Source organism: Dendrobates tinctorius, unplaced genomic scaffold, assembly GCF_039654945.1.
Source record: "Dendrobates tinctorius isolate UK_male_01 unplaced genomic scaffold, ASM3965494v1 ptg000008l, whole genome shotgun sequence".
Lineage (NCBI taxonomy): Eukaryota > Metazoa > Chordata > Amphibia > Anura > Dendrobatidae > Dendrobates > Dendrobates tinctorius.
In genome coordinates this window covers 42,485,343-42,509,013 of record NW_027361676.1, presented here as the reverse complement: position 1 = coordinate 42,509,013, position 23,671 = coordinate 42,485,343, and the positions used below count along the sequence as shown (strand labels likewise).

The 23,671-nt window shown below is 42.4% G+C and overlaps 1 protein-coding gene across 5 annotated transcripts in view; it reads left to right on the top strand.

Moving 5' to 3' along the window:
• The window catches only part of AADAT (aminoadipate aminotransferase), a 65,667-nt gene that overhangs the window by 8,433 nt on the left and 33,563 nt on the right, over window positions 1–23,671 (top strand). For 4 of the 5 annotated variants that reach the window (XR_012232551.1, XM_073577320.1, XM_073577327.1 and 1 more), the window contains exons 2-7: window positions 5,953–6,021; window positions 13,478–13,646; window positions 20,135–20,267; window positions 21,182–21,256; window positions 21,532–21,741; window positions 21,947–22,012. Coding sequence is in view for 4 of the 5 variants with exons in the window: in XM_073577320.1 (XP_073433421.1) it covers window positions 5,953–6,021; window positions 13,478–13,646; window positions 20,135–20,267; window positions 21,182–21,256; window positions 21,532–21,741; window positions 21,947–22,012 (722 nt within the window). In the remaining variant the exon portion in view is untranslated. The remainder of the gene's footprint in view (window positions 1–5,952; window positions 6,022–13,477; window positions 13,647–20,134; window positions 20,268–21,181; window positions 21,257–21,531; window positions 21,742–21,946; window positions 22,013–23,671) is intronic. The other variant, XM_073577340.1, reaches the window with a different exon arrangement.

Here is a 23,671-nt window from a genome sequence, read left to right as displayed (position 1 = left end):
AATTATCACCCCCAGCATTGCCGCCTGGCAGTATAGTGCGGTATAATTATCACCCCCAGCATTGCCGCCTGGCAGTATAGTGCGGTATAATTATCACCCCCAGCATTGCCGCCTGGCAGTATAGTGCGGTATAATTATCACCCCCAGCATTGCCGCCTGGCAGTATAGTGCGGTATAATTATCACTCCCAGCATTGCCGCCTGGCAGTATAGTGCGGTATAATCATCACCCCCAGCATTGCCGCCTGGCAGTATAGTGCGGTATAATTATCACCCCCAGCATTGCCGCCTGGCAGTATAGTGCGGTATAATCATCACCCCCAGCATTGCCGCCTGGCAGTATAGTGCGGTATAATTATCACCCCCAGCATTGCCGCCTGGCAGTATAGTGCGGTATAATCATCACCCCCAGCATTGCCGCCTGGCAGTATAGTGCGGTATAATTATCACTCCCAGCATTGCCGCCTGGCAGTATAGTGCGGTATAATCATCACCCCCAGCATTGCCGCCTGGCAGTATAGTGCGGTATAATTATCACCCCCAGCATTGCCGCCTGGCAGTATAGTGCGGTATAATTATCACCCCCAGCATTGCCGCCTGGCAGTATAGTGCGGTATAATTATCACCCCCAGCATTGCCGCCTGGCAGTATAGTGCGGTATAATCATCACCCCCAGCATTGCCGCCTGGCACTATAGTGCGGTATAATTATCACCCCCAGCATTGCCGCCTGGCAGTATAGTGCGGTATAATCATCACCCCCAGCATTGCCGCCTGGCAGTATAGTGCGGTATAATCATCACCCCCAGCATTGCCGCCTTGCACTATAGTGTGGTATAATCATCACCCCCAGCATTGCTGCCAGGCACTATAGTGCGGTATAATCATCACCCCCAGCATAGCCACCTGGCACTATAGTGCTGTGCAATCATCACCCCCAACATTGCCACCTGGCACTACATGCCATTCAATCATCACCCACAGCATTGCCATAGTAAGAAAGAACAAACACAGGCAGACCCACACACCAGCGTTCAGCTTTAGGATCTTTGAGAGAGGAGGATGCGATGCCATGTGAATAATAGAGGAGCAGACGAGTGCAGTGCTGACGATGCAATGTAAGAAGGGGAGGCGGAGTGATTCCCGGAGGCGGAGCGCCGCTGATAACCACTGCGCATGCCCGAGGATCCCAGCCCCGCAGTGTGAATAACTCATAAACAACTGCGGGGCGGGAACTCAGGGCCGCGCGATATCAAAGGCCCTGATGTGATCTAGCAGCACGGGCACATCGGGCAGCGATAACTGCACATGCCCCATAAAAAGAGTAGAGCGCAGGTGCCAGACTTTCAAAAGCAAACTAAGGAGGCGGCGCCAGGTCCGAAAGGAAGGATGGATGACAGGCGTCTGGCAGAGGAGGAAAGTCCAGCCCACCTGACAAATTTCAGGTGTTTGGGAACAACTTTATAAACAATTATTTCGGCGGTGGAACAGAGCCTAAGTAAAAGAGCCACCTTGACAGAATGCAGCATTAGGGCTGCACAAGGTGGCTCTTTAACTTAAAAACGGCTGGAGGGGGTGACAGGTGCCCTTTAAGTATAAGCATGCAATGGTGATTCCCTCATCTCAAACAGTTTATTGAAGCAAAAGCCAACAACAGTGGTGGGTATACCCCAAAGCTTGACATCGACTTCAGCTGTTCATCATTGTAGTTAATGTCTGCTGAGGCATGGCATCCCACTCTTCTTGACAGTTGGCCCTCAGGTCATTGAGGTTCTGGGGTACAGAGTTACGAGCCTCTACATGGTAGCTCAGCTGATCCCATAGGTTTTCTATGGAATTCAGGGCTGGAGAAAATGCAGGCCACTCAATTCGAGGTCCCCCAGTCTCCAGCAGCCGTTCCCTAATGATGCGACCTCGATGAGCGGGAAAATTGTCATCTATAACGATGAAATTAGGCCTGTGTTCATGTAGAGGCACAATGACTGGATTAATATTCAAGTAGTGGGTACTTGTCACTGTACCATTCACTAAGTGTAGGGCAGTTCTGTGTGGACTAGACACACCTGCCCACACTAACACCACCACCAAATCTCATCTGGTGACAACAGTGACTGATGCATAGCACTCTCCGTAACATCTCCAACATGGTTGGCGGCCATCATTTCTGCTCAGTGTGAATTAACTTCCATCAGTGAACAGCACTGAGGCCCACTGGTCCCTCGTCCAACATAGATGCTACCTGGCCCTACTGGTGTGGTGAGGTGCCCTAACCTAGCATGCAGACCACGCTGATGTAAACTGTTTTGCATGTTTTGACGTTACACTTGGGTGCCTCTCACCTCCTTGAAATGTGCCTGGAGTTGTCATCATCCGGTTCTGAAGGGCATTCTTCACAATGAAGCAGTTATCAGGGTTGGATGTGGCCAAAGGACCACCACTTCTCTGCCTTTCTGTGACTCTTTCAGTCTCTCTGTATCTCTATTGCAATCTGCTGATGACACTCTGCTCAGTGGTCACTTCCCTCTGAGAACATCCTGCTCAATGCCTGGCAATGGCGAGGTACTGTTCATCAATTGTTAGGTGTCGTCTTGGTCTCATGATGTCAAAATGTGAACAGCGCGATGAGGAGGACTGTATAAATATCAATTCTAATTGAAGCCTGAAATTTATTGGCCGATTTATGGATCAAACATCTGTTGTAAATTTTGCCATTAAGCTCCATGTTAGAGAACAGCAAGTTTTGCAAAAAGTACTGAAACATTGCACAGTTGGACACGTGTATTCAGAAGGTAAGAGAAAGTCACATTAAAGGGAATCTGTCACCTCATTTTTGGCCTATGAGATGCGGCCACCACCATCAGGGGCTTATCTACAGCATTCTGTAATGCTGTAGATAAGCCCCCGATGTAACCTAAACGATAAGAAAAACTAGTTAGATTATACTCACCCCGGGGGGGCGGTCCAGTCCAATGGGTGTCACGGTCCGTTCTGGCGCCTCCCATCTTCTAGCGATGACTTCCTCCTTCTTACTTCTGACGCGGCTCCTGCCCAGGCGTTCTTTATCTGCCCCATTGAGGGCAGAGCAGAGTACTGCAGTGCGCAGGAGCCGGGAAAGGTCAGAGAGGTCCGGCGCCTGCGCACTGCAGTACTTTACTCTGCCCTCAACAGGGCAGATAATGTACGCCTGCGCAGGAGCCGAGGGAGAAGTAAGAAGGAGGACGTCATCGCTAGAAGATGGGAGGCACCAGACCGCGACACCCATTGGACCGGACCACGCCCCCGGGTGAGTATAATGTAACTCGTTTTTCTTATCTTTCAGGTTACATCGGGGGCTTATCTACAGCATTACAGAATGCTGTAGATAAACCCCTGATGGCGGTGGCCACATCTCATAGGCAAAAAATGAGGTGACAGATTCCCTTTAAATTCAGCTGAAAAGATTAGAGCACATTTTAGGATCATCCTGAAATTTGGCCCCCGAGTACAGCTGCATCAGCAGATCATGACCTAATGTTTAAATCAGGTTTTATGATACAGTGGCATTTAAAAGTCTAGGCACCCCTGATCAAAATTACGGTACTGTTATTGTGACCAGTTAAGCAAGTTGAAGATGGAATGATCTCTAAAAGGGCTAAAGTTAAAGATGACACATTTTCTCTGTATTTTAGGCCAAAAAAATTATATATTGTCATTTTTTACATTTTAAAAATTACAATAAGGAAAATAGGCCAATGCAAAAGTTTGGGCACCCTGCATAGTTAGTACCTAGTAGCACTCCCTTTTAAAATATCACAGCTTGTAAACGCTTTTAGTAGCCAGCCAAGAGTTTTTCAATTCTTGTTTGATGGATTTTCATCCATTCTTCCTTGGAAAATTCTTCCATTTCTGTGAGATTCCTGAGTCATCTTGCATGCACTGCCATTTTGAGAACTAGCCACAGATTTTCAATGATGGTCGAATCGGGGGACTGTGAGGGCCATTGAAAAACCTCTAGCTATCGCCTTTTGAGGTAGTCTATTGTGGATTTTGATGTGTGTGATCATTATCCATTTGTAGAAGCCATCCTGTTTTCAAATTCAGCTTTTTTACACATGGTGTTATGTTTGCATCAAGAATTTGTTGAAATTTCATTGACTCCATTCTTCCCTCTACCTGTGAAATGTTCCCTGTGCCATTGTCTGCAACACAACTCCAAAGCATGATTGATCCATCCCCATGCTTAATGGTTGGAGAGATGTTCTTTTCCTGAAATTCTATGCAATTTTTTCTCTGCACATACCTTTGATCATTGCGACCAAAGAGTTTTATTTTAACTTCAACGATTCACAGGACTTGTTTCTAAAATGCATTGGGCTTGTTTAGATGTTCTTTTGCATACCTCTGGTGCTAAATTTTATGGTGAGGGTGCAGGAGAGGATTTCTTCTGATGACTCTTCCATGAAGGCCATATTTGATAAGGTGTCTCTGAACAGTAGAACAATTACCACAACTCCAGAATCTGCTAAATCTTTCTGAAGGTCTTTTGCAGTCAAGTGGGGGTTCTGATATGCCTTTCTAGCAATCCTACAAGCAGCTCTCTCTGAAATTTTGCTTGGCCTTCCAGACCTTATCTTGACCTCCACTGTTCCTGTAGACTGCTATTTCTGAATTACATATTGAACTGAGGAAAGGACAACTTGAAAACGCTTTGCTATCTTCTTATAGCCTTCTCCTGCTTTGTGGGGCCTCCACCATTTTCATTTTCAGAGTGCTAGGCAGCTGCTTAAAAGAACCCATGGTGGCTGTTTTTTCGCACAAGGTTAGAGGAGGCTATGTGTTTCTAAACCTGTGGAATCTGCATCAGCTGGCCTTTCCTAACATTGAGGGTGAACAAGCCATATCCCTTACAGGCTAATTAAGGTCTGAAACCTTGGTCAAAGTTATCTGAGCACACAAATCTCCAAAGGTGCCCAAACTTTAGCATCGGACCATTTTTCTTTTTGTAATTTTTAAAATGTTAAAAAATTACAATGTGTATTACTTTTTAGCCTAAAATACAAAACAAATGTGTCATCTTTAACTTTAGGCCTTTTAGAGATTATTTTATCTTCAACTTGCTTAACTGTTCACAATAACAGTAATTTTGACCAGGAGTGCCTAAACTTTTGCATGCCACTGTATAAGTGTCTATTTTTTACAAATTTGGGGCAATTTTTTTATTTTTCATTTCACAATCTGTATTAAAACGAATTATAAACGTAGTAATTTTCACATTTTCAACAGGGGATATTTTAGACTCTTCCTATTGTTTCTGGAAATTCAAATTATCAGCAATTGTTAGCGTGGGTGGTCTGGAGCAGGAAACTCCGGGAGTGGACCCTCTGGACCGTGACACTGAGGGACCCCGGGCGAGCTGCCAGGTGGAACTGACCCCTATACAGGGACCGTTAGGAGCAGGCCCAGGGATTCGAGTACCATGGTAGCCGGTACCGAGAGGGGCGGCTCAGGATGGACCGGAGTAAGACTGAGACTGGAGTAAAGAATGACAGAACAAGACTGGAACCAGGAGGCCGGAATGAAGTGAGACAGAAAACTGGAGCAAGAAGGAATGACTGGAGTAGGAACACTGGAGACAGGACTGGAGTAGGACGCAGAACTTTACTGTTCGGGTTCGCCCATCTCCATGACCTACATGCCGGTATAGATGACTTTAGAGGGTTGATCCTATTGACAGATTCCCCTTAAAATGTGTTGTGATCTAATGCTAGGGTAGGGTAGAGGTTTAGGCTGCTGTGTGTAGCTTTGCTCTGATAGCTGAACGTGAGCTATATCTGTCTAAAATGAAATTGGGCTAACATCCTCTTTGGGAGTTCCCATTTTATTACATTTATTTTCACAGCTCGTTAAACCGTCACAAGCACAATGAAAACTGAAGTCATTCATTCTTTTTTCCCATTTTCTTTCCTTGTACACAGATATGAATTACGCACGTTTTTTGACAGCTGTGAGTGCGGCCAGGCAACCCTCACCCATAAGAGCAATGAGTAAGTATACATATAAGATTAAAATAAAAGGCTTTATGTGCCTAAATTAATTATTTATTTACGTGATGTGTCAAGCAATATAACTATAGAATCTTTGGGGGGGTCACATTTCAGTGATTTGTCTGAAATTAATGTAAAAGACATGTAAATTGGTTCTTTGTATGAGAATTCTATCAGATCTACAGCCATATCATGCACTGAGAGACGCAGCGCTGCAGATCTGGAAACTGGTCGGTCAAAACAACACACACTGAATTCTGGGGGAAAAAATCCATTCCACAACATAATAAGCTAATACTGTAGACTTTGGAGACTAACCAGGGTTGCCAATTTTACATTTCATTTTTTTCTGTATAAATGAGCAAAAAATCACGGACAGACAATATTTTATACGGAAACATTGGAAAAATATTATAACTCATTCTGGTTAGAAGTGATACATGTCTACAGCCCATACTGTAGTTCTGATGTGAAGACATTGGCTGCATCAACAGTAAACTTTAAAGTAACGTCAGTTACAGTCAAATCTGTAGAAGTTTGCTCAGCCTTCAGTTTTTTTATGGAAAGGGCAAAAAAGTGTCCATTTCTACGGACTATCCTGTAATTTTCACTGGTCAGCAGTAACAGGCAGCAGTCGCAAAAAAAAAGTGTGCAGAGTTGCGCTGTCAGCTGCCGTCAGTGTTTAGTTTCGGCCATTGCCAAAGCAAAATACAGCTGATCGGTGGGGTTCCCGAGTGTGGAACCCCCAGCGATCTTGGATAAATGACCCATCCCTAGGATAGGTCTTCAAAATTGTATGCATGGACAACCCCTTTAATATAACATCTCGAATTGAAAAAGGGCTGTAGTAAAACTGATCACCATCTTCCAGGCCAGAGAATACATGTCATAAAAGCTGACAGGTTAATTTATGAAACAGACATCAATTTGCCCTCCTTGTCACATAGGACTGCAGTGTAAGAATAAATGCCAATTGATCCGCTCCGGAGAAATGCATTGTGCTCATAACCTGATTTACACATAGGCACATATTAACCTTATGACACACCAGCTCGCACACACTGTGTTACACTTTTACAGTATGAACATAAAGATTATTTGTGGCTATGAGATTAAAGACTTCTGCTCTGAAAAATGACAGTTGGTTATTTAATGGCAGAATTAATTTTAAGTGCTGTGCCCATTTTAAAAGGATTTAGACTCTGTACAATTTGCATTTTACTTTATATTTTACATATAAAACATTTTTAAATAAGTGATAAGAAACATTGTAAGATTAAAACTTTAAAACAAATGCCATTATTTCTTTATCACTAAGCAAAAGTCAATTAAAATTTAGGAAATACAGTTCACGGGGGGTTACAGTCATGGCCCGAAAGTGGTGGCACCCTTGAAATTATTCCAGAAAATGAAGTATTTCTCCCAGAAATTGATTGCAATCACACAGGTTTTGTTATACACATGTTTATTTTATTTGTGTGTATTGAAACAACACAAAAAAACAGAGAAAAAGGGCAAATTGGACATAATTTCACCTAAAGCCCCAAAATGGGTCCCATAAAATTGTTGGCACCTTTCCAAAATTGTGGGTAAATAACTTTGTTTGAAGCATGCAATGCTTGTTCAAACTCACCTGTAGCAAGTAACAGGTGTGGGCAATATGAAAATCACACCTGAAACCAGATAAAAAGGAGTATGTTGATTCAATATTTGCACTGTGTGTGCCACTCTAAGCATGGAAAACAGTAAGAGAAGAGAACTGTTTTAGGACTTGAGAATCTAACTTATTGAAAAATATCATCAATCTCAAGATTTCAAGTCTTTCACCAGAGATCTTGATGTCCCTTTATCCGTGGTGCACAACATAATCAAGAAGTTTACAACCCATGGCACTGTAGCTAATCTTCCTGGATGTGGACGGCAAAGAATAATTGATGAAAGTTTGCAATGCAGGATAGTCCGGATCGTGGATAAGCAGCCCCAATCAAGTTCCAGTGTATATCCGTCGACTTATGAATTAAATCAAACACTATAGCAGGACACCCAGGAGGACCCCACTGTTGACACACAGACGTAAAGAAGTTTGACTGCAGTTTGCCAAAATGTATGTGAGTAGGCCAAAATCCTGTGAAATCGTCTTGTGGACAGATGAGACCAAAATACAGCTTTTTTGTAAACCACATCATTCTACTAGTTACTAAACACGGAATGAGACCTACAAAGAACAGAACATAGTACATACAGTCAAATGTGGTGGAGGTTTAAAGTTGTTTTGGTTTTGTTTTTTTGCCTGTGGCACTGGGTGCCTTGACTGTGTGCAAGGCATCTTGAAATCTGAAGATTACCAACGGATTTTGGGTTCCAATGTAGTGCTCAGTGTCAAAAAGATGGGTTTGCGTCCTAGGTTATGGGTCTTCCAGTAAGACAAAGACCCCAAACGTACTTCAAAAAGCACACAGAAATGGATGGAAACAAAGCGCTGGAGAGTTCTGAAGTGGCCAGCATCTAAATCCCACTGAACACCTGTGAAAAGACGTTAAAATTGCTGATGGGAGAAGACATGCTTCAAATATTAGAGACCTGGAGCAGATTGCAAAAGAAGAGTGGTCCAAAATTCCAGCAGAGAAGTGTAAGAAGCTTGATGATGGTTATAGGAAGCGATTGATTGCAGTTATTTATTCCATGGGATGTGCAGCCAAATATTAAGTTGAGGGTGCCAACAATTTTGTCTGGCCCATTATTGAGATTTTGTGTAAAATTATGTCCAATTTGCCTTTGTTTCTGTTTTTTTTGTGTTGTTCCAATGCATACAAAGGGAATAAACGTGCATAAAAAACGTGTAATTGCAATAATTTTCTGGGAGAAATACTTCATTTTTCTGGAACTATTTCAAGAGTGCCAACACTTTCGACCATGACTGTATGTGAATATTTTTTAGAAGTTGTTGGGCTTTTTTTTTTTTTTTAAAGTGCTCCTTAGCATAAAGTTTACAATGATGTCTTCAGCACATCCCGTTTACAAGAGGTAGTGTGCTGCTGACAAATTATTAGTTTATCATCATAATAAGGATGCGATAGGTGTCAAAGGAGTAAATTATTGTTCATAATTCAATCACTGGGCACATTTACATGTCCTGACAAAAATCACCACATGTAAAAGGCTCTTAACACCGACTTTGGTGTCTAAGGGCAGTTTCGCACGTCAGTGTCTCCAGTACGTGTGGTGACAGTTTTCTCACGTACCGGAGACACTGACACACGTAGACACATTCGAATGAATGTGTCTATGCAGATGTCAGCGTGTTTTCACGGACGGTGTGTCCGTGTGCAAAACACGCTGACATGTCCGTTTTTGTGCAACAGCACGGATCACATGGACCCATACAAGTCAATGGGTCCATGTAAACACGTACCGCACACGGATGCTGTCCGCATGCGTTTTTAAAAGTCAAAGGGTTAACATTGAATATAATTTTTCAAAAACACGGACATACGGATAGCACACAGATGTCAAACGGATGGCATACGTATGCACACGGACAGCTCCGGTACCGGTTTTTCCGGTACCGGAATTATCAGGACGTGTGAAACTGCCCTAAGGTCATATTAGATTCTAATTCTGTCCAATGGCCCTCTGAAATCTCTTGTCGGGAGGTGTTAACAGGTTAAATTTTGCTGTGCTTAACTCATTTGTTTCTGCCAAGGGAAGAGGTGCTAGTAGTGTTGAGTTGTGGCTTATCTTTTGAAATAAATAGAACATAGTCATGGATGATTGCATTGGCTTGATATTTCTTTGTCTGACATCAGTTATCAAGGCCGGTCTGGTACTGAAATTCTGTACATGCATTTGAATGCACTCTGGCCCGTAGGGCATGACTCCCTCTTGCCTAAGTGGGGGCCTGAATTACAAATATTACCCTGCCTGACCAAGATTTACTGCAAGACCAATATTGTTAATAATACGTTATGTAAGAGAATAAATAATACCCTCACGTAGTGACAGAATAATGCCCTTCTATTGATCATCAAAGAGGCTGTGTCCCTAAATAAACATGAGTTGAGAAAAAGTTTTCTTTGAAAAAAGGCCAAGAAAGCAAAAATTATGCTGGGGTATGTAAATAATAATAATAATAATAATAAATTTTATTTTTATAGCGCCGACATATTCCGCAGCACTTTACATTTCAGAGGGGATTTGTACAGACAATAGACATTACAGCATAACAATAATCACATACAGTAGATTATAGCAAATACCAAGAGGAAAGAGGGCCCTGCTCGCAAGCTTACAGTCTATGAGGAAAGAGGTAGACACGAAAGGTGGGTGGTAACAGTTGCCCTGATTGTATGGACCAGCCATAATGTTAGGTGTGTGACAGTACGGACACAGAGGGCTAATGGATGCATAAAGCATGTGGGAGAATGATGCGGGGAACCTGGTTATGGTAAGACTTTTGGCTCTGCCACACAGGGATAGATTAGGTTAATGTGTTGAGGCGATAGGCCAGTCTGAATAAATGCGTTTTCAGGACACGCTTAAAATTGTGGGGATTGGGGACTAATCGTATTGACCTGGGAAGTGCATTCCAAAGAATTGGCGCGGCACGTGTAAAGTCTTGGAGACGGGAGTGGGAGGTTCTGACTATTGAGGATGCTAACCTCAGGTCATCAGCAGAACGGAGGGCGCGGGTAGGGTGGTATACTGAAACAAGGGAGGAGATGTAGGGTGGTGCTGAGCCATGGAGGGCTTTGTGAGTGAGGGTAATAAGTTTATACTGAATTCTGGAGTGGATGGGTAGCCAGTGTAATGACTGGCACAAGGTAGAGGCATCGGTGTAACGATTGGTGAGGAATATGATCCTGGCTGCAACATTCAAGACAGATTGGAGAGGGGAGAGTTTGGTAAGAGGGAGACCGATTAGAAGAGAGTTACAATAGTCGAGACGAGAATGAATAAGAGAAACAGTAAGAGTTTTTGCAGAGTCAAAGGTAAGAGGTATGTAAACATTTGAGCACAACTGTATATGTTTACCTTCATTAAAAAAAATGTCCCAACCTTATTCAGAACTTTAATTGGCAAGAATTGGCATGAATCACTAGTTCTGTTGCAGTAAGATGAATGCAAATACGGTACCTCATTTAAGCTAGTCATCACATGACTATTGCACGTATACGTAAAATTATCGCAACCCAGCAATGTAGCCAAGATGTCTTCTAAAATTGAATTTCCCTTTCATTTGGTTATATGCTATAAAAAGGATTTCCAAGATCATGATTACGATTACTATAAAAATCTTACTGATAGGGCCATTTTGCCATCTTGCAGTTCTGATAAATTCCAAATGAACTGGTCTGACAGTGGGGTGTCACAATCATTGCAACAATTCTAACACTAACCAGCAAATATGCAATCATCAGCCCGGATGATGCGCTTGGGACTTTCTTGAACGTTCCAACATGACAACAATCCAAAACACACAAGGCCAAGCCAACCTGTCATTGGCTACAATAGAACAAAGTGAAGGTTCTGGAGTGGCCATCTCAGTCTCCTGATCTCAGTATCATTGAGCCACTCTGGGGAGATCTCAAGCGCGCAGTTCATGCTAGACAGCCCAGGAATTTACAGGAACTGGAGGCTTTTTGCTAAGAAGAGTGGGCAGCTTTACCATCTGAGAAAATAAAGAACCTCATCCACAACTACCACAAAAGACTTCAAACTGCCTTTGATGTTAGAGGGGGCAACACACGGTATCAAGAAATGGGGTATGGGAACAAGGAACAAATGGGGTATGTGAACTTTTGATCAGGGTCATTTGGCGACTCGACCAAGAAGCCCACTTTTCTTCAAATTCCTCCTTATTGTGCATCTTGAAACAGACACACCGCTCGTTTTCAGAGAGTCCAGTATTTCAGCTGAAGTTATTTGTGGATTTTTCTTTGCATCCCTGGCATTTGTCACAGGTGAGGATGTTCCCTTTAGTAGCCATTCAAACCCATTTGTGTCAACTTCTGTGCATGTTATCAGGCCAAAATCACCAGTGTATGTGAACTTTTGATTAGGGTCATTTGGATGTTTCGGGTTGTCATTATGATTTCAAAAGAGAAAACACAGTAGTTTGACAATAAATGGCTTCACCCAACCTCTAACCATGAGTGGAGAAAAACCTTTGGTGTTATCATTTATATTCTCTGAGAAAAGGCCAAGAAAGCAAAAATTCTGCTGGGGTATGTAAACTTTTGAGCACAACTGTAACTAGCATATGACCACAGATGGCCTTTATTTATCTGACTTCTGTCAATGTTTTGTGCATGGACCAAATGGTAGTCCCTTATTACCATCATAAAAAAATGAAATTACATTTCATAAATTTGGGAGGCTCCCTTTCAAAATGGTTCCCATAGTAGATCTACAGGAGGAAGCTATTAATTGCCATCCATTGGAGGCAGCTTTCCTATGAGTCAAAGTCTGACAGTTTTAACAAACCTAGTAAACCAGAGTCTTCTCCAAAGACTTCTAAGCCAGCCACCCTGTGTGCTGCCTTGCAATGATTAGAGAAAGTACTTTGTCTGCAGATAATTGTCTTCTCCTTTTGGCTAACTATCCTTAGATCTGTTACAAACATTGTTAAAGGCTCGGTCATAGGGTAATAGGAAATCTACTTCTAATAGGGCCGGCTTTTTTACTCTTCGAGGAGAGTTGCGCTACCTCCCATAACTCTGACGCTTAGGTTTATGGCACATATATGGCTTCTTTACTGGAATGTTTGGCCAGCTTTAGATGACCATAATGCAGCCATATTTTGTTGTCCACTTTACTTAGACCCATGAATCTACTGTTTTCTTATTACCATCCAGTATTTTTTATGTTGGATAGGCCTATACGTTACAGATGTCATGTCCCTGTCATATTACAACGGATACAGCATGCTGTGTACAGGGATGGCCTAGTCTGATTGCCCGGCCCATGCACCATAAATATAAAGACTTAGGGTTTACCCAATGTCAGAAAACTCAGCCACCGTAAACTACCCATCTTGATAAAAGCAAAGCAGATCTTGCTCTCTAGCAAACCTTAAAGGGCTGTGAAAAACTGCAGTTACTTTGTATTGTGCGTGATACGAATAGACATTTATGAAACCCACCCTTTATCTACACAGAAGACTTGCATGTCCACTTTTAAATCATTAAAACATTATAACTTCTGTCATTACCGACATAGAAATATGTGCAGTAGTATCATAGGTCATATGTGCATCTAACCATAAGAGGTTGACCCTAGTGGATCTTTTACAGGGAGTCTAAACCCCTTACTATGTTAGATCCCGGGCCCACCAAAGCAATATCTTGTATCCTGGTGAGCAAATCTGTTAGTATAGCCAGCTTTTGCAATTTCAGAACTGAAGACATTCTGTTTTTTTATTTAATTTATGTTTTTTTTTCTACTTCTTTCTTTGCAGCTGATTTATTAATGAAGTCACCACCATCAATCATATCACTTGCTGGGGGAGCACCAAATCCAGATACGTTTCCTTTTAAATCAGCTAGCGTTACCTTGACTGATGGGACAGCCATTGAAATTGGGGAGAATTTGATGAAGAAAGCGCTACAGTATTCTGCAACACCAGGGTACATTCCTTAGCTTGTCATTAAAGGGAACCATCACCTGATTCCTGGTGCCCAAATCACAACCAGCATGAATCAGAAATCAGCTCCTGCATTACAAACGTGGCTTTTCACTGACACGCTGCGGCATGTTAGAGGAAAACATAATTAAAAGGGACAGAGTCGAGGTGACTAGTTGAAGAAATGTGACCATACCAGTTTCTCCCCATCAGATCTTGCAATCAATTATATTATTAATATTAATAATAATTAAGGTCCCGTTACATTTAGCGATGCACCAGCAATCCCGACCACGATATGACCCGGTCAGGATCACTGGTGCATCGCTAAATGGTCGCTAATGAGCTGCCAAACAGGCAGATCTCACCAGCGACGCAGCGATGCTCGGCGGTCATTACTCACCTGCCAGATGCAGCGGTGATGATCGTCTTCCTCCCGTGTCCATGGCTCGCTCGTCGGCGCCGAGAAATGTACCAGGACGATCTCGCGCGATCAGCGATAGCCAGCGGGGGGGGGGGGGGGGGCAGTTGGAGGTGAGTGTCACATGTAGCGAGATCGCTGTTGCGTCACAAAATCGGTGACGCTTTAGCAATATCGCTATGTGTAAAAGGCCCTTTACAGACTACAGGATAATGGAGGAGACAATAGGTTAGGGGGAAGCAGCGGTGGTGGTGAGGTGGCGGGGGTCATTTCAGGCTGTAAGCTTTCTTGAAGAGATGGGTTTTCAAGTTCCGTCTGAAAGTTCTGAATGTGGCAGATAATTAGACATGTTGGCACAGAATTCCACAGGATTGGGGATACTTGGGAGAAGTCTTGGAGGTGATTGGTTGAGGAACGTATGAGTGCAGAGGAGAGGAGGTCTTGGGAGGACCAGAGTTTATGTGTTAGAAGATATCAGGAGATTAGTTTGGAGATATATGGTGGAGACTGATTATGGACGGTTTTGTACGTCAATGTTAGTACTTTGAACTGGATACATTGGGGAATTGGAAGCCAATGAAGGGATTTGTGGAGGAGTAGCAAGGAGAAATTTGGATTAGTCAGGCAGCTGAGTTAAAGGGAACCTGTCAGCAGGATTGCACACAGTAACCTACACACAGAGTCAGATCGACGCCATTATAATGATTAAAATGATACTTTGGTTGATGAAATCCGTCTTGTGGTTGTTGTTTAATCTTTATTTTCAGTTTTGAGTTAATGATACGCTCGTGCCCCGGGGTGGCCTGTGGGGGGTCTTCATGCTCTGATTAGCTATTCATAATGAAGACTGCCTACAGGTCACTGATCCATCAGTGTGCTGCCCCCTAGTTAACATAATAAATATTATATATACATACTAAAATTTAAAAAAAAACCTTCTCCAGGAGGGCACCAGCCGTGGCATCTGCGCTTCAGCATAATCGCATGTGTAATGTGCATATAGTTATTATGGTTAAGGTTATCCTGATATTTAATTAAAAAAAAAAAAAAATCCATTTGAAAATGGCGCCTGCGCAGTAGCAACTATTGGTGTATATAGAGGTGACCCAATAGCTGCTGCTGCGCAACACCATCTTGCTAGAGAAAAAAAAATTCATCTTCCAAGATGGCGCTGCCTGCACAATAGCAGCTATTAGCAATCGCTGATGGCTGCTACTGCACAGGCTCGGCGGCAGCGCCATCTTGGAGGAGGATTTTTTTTTTTCTTTAGCAAGATGACGCTGCCAGCATATGTGCAGTGGAAGCTATCAGCTCACCTTTATATACGCAAATAGCTGCAGGCACGGCGGTCACCATTTTCAAATGGACTTTTTTTTCTAAATATCAGGATAACCTCAACCATAATAATTATATGCACATTATACATGCGATTATGCTGCAGCGCAGGTGCCATGGCTGGCGTCTGCCTGCAGAAGGGTTTTTTGTTTTTTTTTAAGTATGTATATAGAATATTCATTATGTAAACCAGGGGGCATGTCAGTGAGGGATCAGTGACCTGTCAGCAGTCTTCATTATGAATAGCTAATCAGAGCACTGCATTAAGACCCCCACAGGCCTCCCCGAACCATGAGCATATCATTAACTGGATTTCATCAGCCAAGCTATCATTTTAATCAGTATAAGGCTATGTGCGCACGTATGCAGAAAATTTCTGCATGAAAACAGGACTCCTTCCCAGAAAACGCGCGTTTTTTTCCGCAAGTTTTCTGCGCGGTTTTTGCATGGTTTTTGCGCAAAAAAACCCGCTTTTTTATGTAGTTTTTTTCCACGCGTCCCCAGACACATAGAAAATAGCAAGAAATGCGGAATTTTCTGCGAAATTAATGAGCATGCTGCGGTTTTTTCCGCAATGCGTTTTTTTCGCTGAAAAAAAACCATCAATATGCAAAGAAAGTGCGGAATTCATTAAAATGAATGGGTAGCTTCTTTTAAGCGTTTTTTAAGCGTTTTATTTGGTAAAAACAAGTGGAAAAAAAACGCAACGTGTGAACACAGCCTAACAGCGACAACCTGACACATTGTGTAGGTTACGGTGCACAATCCTGCTGACAGGTTCCCTTTAAGTACTGACTGGAGAGGTGCGAGTGTGTTAGCTGTGAGGTCACAAAGGAAGATATTGCAGTACTTCAGGCAAGAGATGATGAGCACTAACATTTTAGTAGATTCAAGGTTGATGAAAGGATGGATTGTGGAAATATTTTTGAGTTGGAGGTGGCAAGAGCTTGGATGTGCCATTTGAAGGACAGGACGGAATCGAGGGTTACTCTGAGGCAGCGTTCTTCCGGTACAGGGGAAAGTGTACTGTCATTGTGACAGACAGATCAGGTATTAGGTGAGATGAGGGGAAGCTGATGAATTTAGATTTGTTCACATTGAGCTTTAGGAAACATGATGAGAGAAGGCTCATATGACTGATAGACACTCTGGGATTCTGGACAGCAGAGAGGTAGATCTGAGTATAATCAGCACTTAGATGGTACTGGAAGCCATGAGGCCAAATGTATAAATTAAGAAGAGTAGGTATCTTAGGACAGAGCCTTGAGTGACACCGACATAGAGAGTGCGGCATGAGGAGCTAGTGTGGGATTGGGAAATGCTAAATGTGAGGTTGGAAAGGTATGAGGAGATCCAGGAGAGGGAAAGGTCTTTGAAGCCGAGGCAAGAGAGGATTTGTAGTAGGAGGGAGTGGTCGACTGTGTCAAATGCAGAGGACAAGTCTAGAAGGAGGAGTATAGAGAATTGTCTGTTAACTTTGGTAGTAAGTCATTGATCAGGGCAGTTTCAATGGAGTGTTGGGGATGGAAGCCAGATTGTAGGTCGTCAAAGAGGGAGTTAGATTAGAGATGGAAGGAATCTCTACATGGACATTCTGTTTGAGGAGTTTGGATGTAAACAGGAGCAGCGATATGGACCAATACCTGTACAAAGGGGTCAGGTGGAGTGATGGCTTCTTCTGGATAGGTGTGATCATGGCATGTTTAAAAATAGAACAGAACATACAAGAAGTTTAGTAAAACATTGAAGAGATGGGTTAGAGCTGGGATAAGCCTGGTGATGAGGTTATCGAGGAGGTGGGATGTGATGGGGTCGAGAGGAGATGAGTAAATTTTACTTCAGTGATGGTGGGGAGGAAGGTTATGGTGAACGGACAGTGGCCTGCTATACATAAGGGTGGACGGTGGATGTTTGTCTCTGAAATGCTGCAACGTTTCAGAGTAAATCATACATGAATGATGTAATGAAGGAATCGGTCTCCAGTTCTTACTGTCCATGGTTAGGATAGGTTCCTTTTATAAGAGCACTTTTTTGATTATTTTCCCCTTGGTTAGCAGTCGTGTGTGTATAATGATTGCTTTTAAAATATACTGCTCAAAGAAACAAAGGGAACACAAACAGCCTGTTGCAAATGGAATAGTGTTCCCTTTATTTTTTTGAGCAGTATAGTAAATTGCCGGATCACTAGGGTTGTGGAGTCGGAGTCTGTGCGTTCATTTTGGTGGCGTCGGTATAAGATTAACGGACTCCAATTTCTTCTAAAATATAAAATAAATTGGGTTCAGTAGTTCAGTGCAGGATGTGCTGTAAATGTTTTCATAAGAATATGAGAAAGTTCCGAATTGTTTGTTCTATTCCTGATCTGATGATCTAGGCTTTTAGCTGAGATGAATCTGTGCTGCACTTTATGTACATGCTCAGTAGTGAGGCAGTGCTGTGGAGTCATAGCTGAGATGAATCTGTGCTGCACTTTATGTACATGCTCAGTAGTGAGGCAGGGAGTTGTAATCTAAGTTAGAAGTCAAGGAAATTGAGGAGTGTGAGTCGAAGGTTTGGCTTACTGACTCCACAGCCCAGCGGATCACACAACGGTATTTTTGTAGAGTACTTTCTCAATGCAAGTCTGAGACTTCGTACAGGTCATGGGAGCCTTGTTGTGAGTCTCGTATTTACATTGAGAAAAGTGACATCTTTGTTCTGTGTGATTTGTCTGGTCACAAATGTGGTCAAGTGGTGCAGTAGCAGCCCTGAATATGACGACCGGTGCTGATTTTAAATAAGAAAAACATTTATGCGGAGATACATGTTTATATTAAAGGGGTCATCCGGTCTTAGGCTACAATTCTGTGCTCATTCTATGTGACTGCAGACTTGTGAATCCAATCTTCACGTTATGCACACTGCGCATTGTAAGGATTCTCCAGTGTCTGCAACAGCTTTGATGGGCGCATGATCACAAGTTTGTGATCTGCATACATGCGGTCATGTGTTGACTAGAGGGACTTGGCCTCTCTTAGTGCAAGTGTCTGGTTGGAATGTGGCCGGAAGCATGCAAATCGCAAACTTTCGGTCATATGCTGCAACGGATAATGCTTACAGCACACAATGCATGCGATATGGGGATTCACAACTCTTCAGTCAAAAAGAGTTATTGCAGTCTTGCAGCCTAAACCTGGACAATCCCTTTAAAGCAGTATCTCTAAATATGTTATAACTAGATGGAGGCCCGATGCTATCACATCGGGAGGGCGGTAATGTCACGATGGAGGCAGGCTTTGCAGCGTTGAGAATCTCCCCCCCCATGTGCTCACCCACCTATCCACTCTCTTTTTCCCATGTGCTGTCTGCTGTCTCTTGCCTTCCTGTGCTGTGTTCTCCCCTCATGTGCTGTCCCCCTCCTGTGCTCAGTCTCTCTCACACCTGTGTCTGACCATGTACAGAACATACCACAGCTCCTGGGCAGGGGAGGAAGCAAGACAATACTGACATTACAGCAGGAGATCGCACAGTCAGTGAAATATTTTACATCACAAAATGAATCTTCTGCCATGCCCTGCTGTAATGTCAGTATTGTCTTTTGCTTCCTCCCCTGCCCAGGAGATGTGGTATGCTCCGTACAAGGTCAGACACAGACAATTTTTTAAATGAACTTTCGTTCGTGGGAAAATCCCTTTAATGTGACCGGCTTCGTCTGCCTTTAGACACGTCACGCATCTGCCGCCGGGATCAGCTGTATGATTCACTGCACCTTTGCAGAATTGGTGCAGTGCGACGGTGTTCCGCTGGTGATACCGCGCAAGAGGCTGCGTGAGTGTGTGGTGCAATGGTGTTCTGCTGGTGGTACCACACAATAGTTTGGTACCAGCAGCAGTTTCCATGTTGGAGCACCCATCACTTGGGAGTTCCCAGTATGGCGGTCGGTGAACTTTCTCCACTTGGAATTCTGGGATACGATGACATCTGGACAGAATAGGAAATGAAAACATTGCAAGGCAATTGTATAAATAGATAACTGGGCTTTATTACACCAAAACTTTAGGCAAAGATGTCAGTTAAGGTACCAAATGTCCAAATAGTATTGCTTTTTTTGCTGCACTGCTCAGACTGGTACTGATTGGGCATACAATCCTATTACATATACAATCATGGCTGAAAGTGTTACTACCCTTGAAATTGTTTCAGAAAATGAAGTATTTCTCCCAGAAAATTATTGTAATTACATCTTTTATTATACACAAGTTTATTTCCTTTGTGTGTATTGGAACAACATTTTGTCCGGCCCATATTTGGGATTTTGTGTGAACTGATGTCCAATTTGCGTTTTTTTTGTGCCCCTTATATAGTAAAATGTCTCCTTTGTGCCCAAACAGTAGTCTCCACACTCTTTAGTGGTCTTCACAGTAACCCCCCCCCACACACACACTGTATAATGGTCCTCATGCTTTGAGATTTAAGATACCTTAAATTCGGACAATGAGATGGACCCCCATTTCATAAAAATCTTTTTTCTGCTATTTTTCTACCACAAAATTTGGGGTGCGTCTTATAGTCCGAAAAATACGGTAACCACTGACAGCTATGACAAGAGAAAAAGACGTTTTGCAAAATTGTATTGACTCTCTATGTTAGGTTTAGCACATTTGTATTATCTGATAACTCTGACGAATTGTATCTTTCTATTTTAAAATTTTATCTAATCTCTCAGTTTAAATCCATTCATTTGTATTAATATTTAGAGTTCCAGAACTGGTATCTTGGTTGAAAGAATTGCAAAAAAAGTTGCACAATCCACCAACCCTTTCATACAGCCCGGACCAAGGACAGATGGCTATGTGCGTCACAACTGGCAGCCAAGAAGGATTGTCAAAAGTAAGATGGTGAATCTGAGATTTCATTTTTTGGGTCTATAACACATGCTGTACATGTACATGCCTGGGAAAACATGGTCATTTGGTCAAGATACTTAATTAAACCCACAGTTGGCGCTTCTATTTATTGTTCACAAATGCTGCAAAAAAGAACACGTCAATCCATCAAATGTCTAAAATACTTTTAATGAATGAAATATATACAAAAAGACTATTTGCACATAAGTGGCAAAAATCAGATATTTAAACAATTGCCAAGAAGTATTTCACACATCCAACAAGTAAGCACAACCCTATCAGATCATGAGTATGGGGCAAAAACATTAGACAAGAATGCAATCTTCAAATTAAATAATCCCTAGTGCACAGATATACTAATCCACTTGATTATTATGCATGACGTTTGAACTTTACATTTCTCTGGTTGAATGTTTGGGAGAATGCCTTCAGTCTACTGCACATCGAGAAGCAAAACTGGATAAAAAGGCAAATAACAATCCTCCTTACGCTATGGCTCTGGTCGGTAGCACTCACTCAGCAAAATCTATTCGTACGTTCCAGACTGAAGTTATGTGACATGAAAGTTGTACAAATTGGGGCACAGACTAAAAAGCAAACCTACACGTTTCGCAAAACGTGTTTTCCTTCCTCAGGGGTTGCACACGTTACAATTCTGCTTGTCTAGTGTTTTTGACCCATACGCATTATTTCATAGGGTTGTGTTTAATTGTTAAATTATTTTCTTCATTTGTAAAACACTGATGAAGAAATATCAGCTAATCAAATGGCAAAAAGGCATTTCTGAATCACTGCACACGAGCGGAGGTTATTGCTCCATGCAGCATAATAAGGGCAGCATGAGTATATTATTGGTAGTGGCATTGTAATAAATATTTTTCTAATCAAACATTTTAGGTATTTGAAATGCTTGTAAACCCTGGAGATAATGTATTGATAGACACACCAACCTATTCTGGGACTCTGGCAGCTGTGAGTACCTTTGTTCTTGTCATTATATGATCACATCATCCATTGGATTTGGCACTGTGCAGTCATCTGCATTGTTGCATGTATGACCATAACGTAATTAGATTGATGGTTCACCATTGCGTTATTTGTATTTTTTTTTAATAAAAAAAGTTTAACGGATACAAAAGGTAATTTTATGTAGAGATGGTATAAATAGTGATGTTGGGAAAGAACATGAACAAAAGGATTATATAATGCTATATCACTGATAGATGATTAAACCTTCTGATTTCCAGGTAAAACCACTAGGATGTAACCTCATTGGTGTCCCCACCGATCAGCATGGCATTATTCCTCAGGCTCTTAAAGATATTCTCTCAAGGTGGCGACCACAGGATGTAATCATACCTGAAAAGAAATCCCCTAAAATTCTTTACACTATTCCGAATGGGGGCAATCCCACCGGAGCCTCTCTTACCAGGGACCGCAAAATAGAAGTCTACAAGGTACGGGCAATGAAAAAGTGTGATAATCTACTTTCTGACAAAGTCCAGGGCAACCACTTATCTTCAGTACATTGTGCGTTGTGTTCTCAGTCTGTATTCTCATGAACAATTGGGTACGGTGCAGTCTCTACACAAGAAAGAAGCGGGCTTTTGAATATTGAAAACCTCATAGTGGACTGTAACAGTTATATATCTCTTTTAATAGATTGCACAAGAATATGATTTGATTATTGTGGAGGATGATCCCTACTACTTTCTACAGTTCAATAAGGTGAGCCTTTGTCATTTATAGGAACTCGTTTGTCAAATGCATATTGACAATCTCAGAAGAACATCAAGTGAAGTTTTTGTTCGTAAGCTTAGCTGTAATATCTTTGATTGACGAGTGGGTGACTCAAGGAGCAAAGATTTAGATACAAGTTTCTTAAAATGTACTTTTATCACTTTTAAACTATATTACTCAACATTGATGTTACAACACCAAGAAGGAAAAGCCTTAGGAAGTTATAGGAATGATAGACATGTTAATGATATGCAAATGATGAAAAATGGAAACACAATTTTCAAAACATCTCAATTTATTCAGTATGAAGTATGCATTTGGGTACACCAATCATTAAGCTCCACTGCTGCCAGCTTCTTTGCAATTGCCAAGCCATGACATCCCAGATGTGCTCTATGAGACACAAGTCTGGAGATGCTATAACCCATGATAGCATGTTTAGGCTACACAGACTGCTCATAATTGCACAAGCAACATTCTGCCAGGACAAAATCATTGAAATGCCGAATAAATAATGTACCTGGTATAAAGAATAGAGTGGTCTGGCTAACGTATATTATGCCACACCAAACTACACTGCTCAAGAAAATAAAGGGAACACTATGATACTACATCCTAGATATCACTAAATGAAATATTCCAGTTGCACATCTTTATTCCTTAGATAGTAGAATGCGTTGAGATCAACAACAACATAAAAATGATCATGTAAATAATTATTAATATCCCATGGAGGTCTGGATTTGGAATGACACTCAAAATCAAAGTGAAAAATCAAATTACAGGCTAATCCATCTACAGTGGAAATGCCTCAAGACAAAGAAATGATGCTCATTACTGTGTGTGGCCTTCTCATGCGTGTGTGACCTTCCTACAATGCCTGGGCATGGTCCTGATGAGGCAGCGGATGTTCTCCTGAGGGATCACTTCCCAGACTTAGATTAAAGCATCAGTAAACTCCTGGAAAGTCTGTGGTGCAAAATAGCGTTGGTGAATGGAATGAGACGTGATGTCCCAGATGTGCCCTGTTGGATTCAGATCATGCAGGAACTGCTGACACACTTCAGCCATATGATGCCTAGCATTGTCATGCATCAGAAGGAACCCAGGGCCCAGTGCACCTGCATATGGTCTCACAATGGGTCTGAGGATCTCATCCCGGTACCTAATGGCAGTCTGAGTATCCCTGTCTAGCACATGGAGGGCTGTGCGGCTGTCCAAAGAAATGCTTCCCAACACCATTACTGACCCACTGGCAAAACAGTCATGCTGTAGGATGTTGCAGGTAGTTGAATGTTCTCCTTGGCGTCTCAAGACTCTGTCATGTCTGTCACATATGCCGAGTGTGAACCTGCTCTCATCCGTGAAGAGCACAGGGCACCAATTTCGAATCTGACAATCTTTGTGTTCTCTGGCAAATGCCAATTGCCCTGTACAGTGTTGGGATGTAAGCACAACACCCAGTTGTGCATGTCGGGTCCTCATACCACCCTCATGGAGTCTGTTTCTGGCAGTTTGAGCAGACAAAGGATGTTAATGGCCTACTGGAGGTAATTTTGCAGGGCTCTGGCACTGCTCCTCCTGTTCCTTCTTCCACAAAGGAGGAGGTAGCGATCCTGCTGCTGGATTGTTGTCCTCCTACGGCCC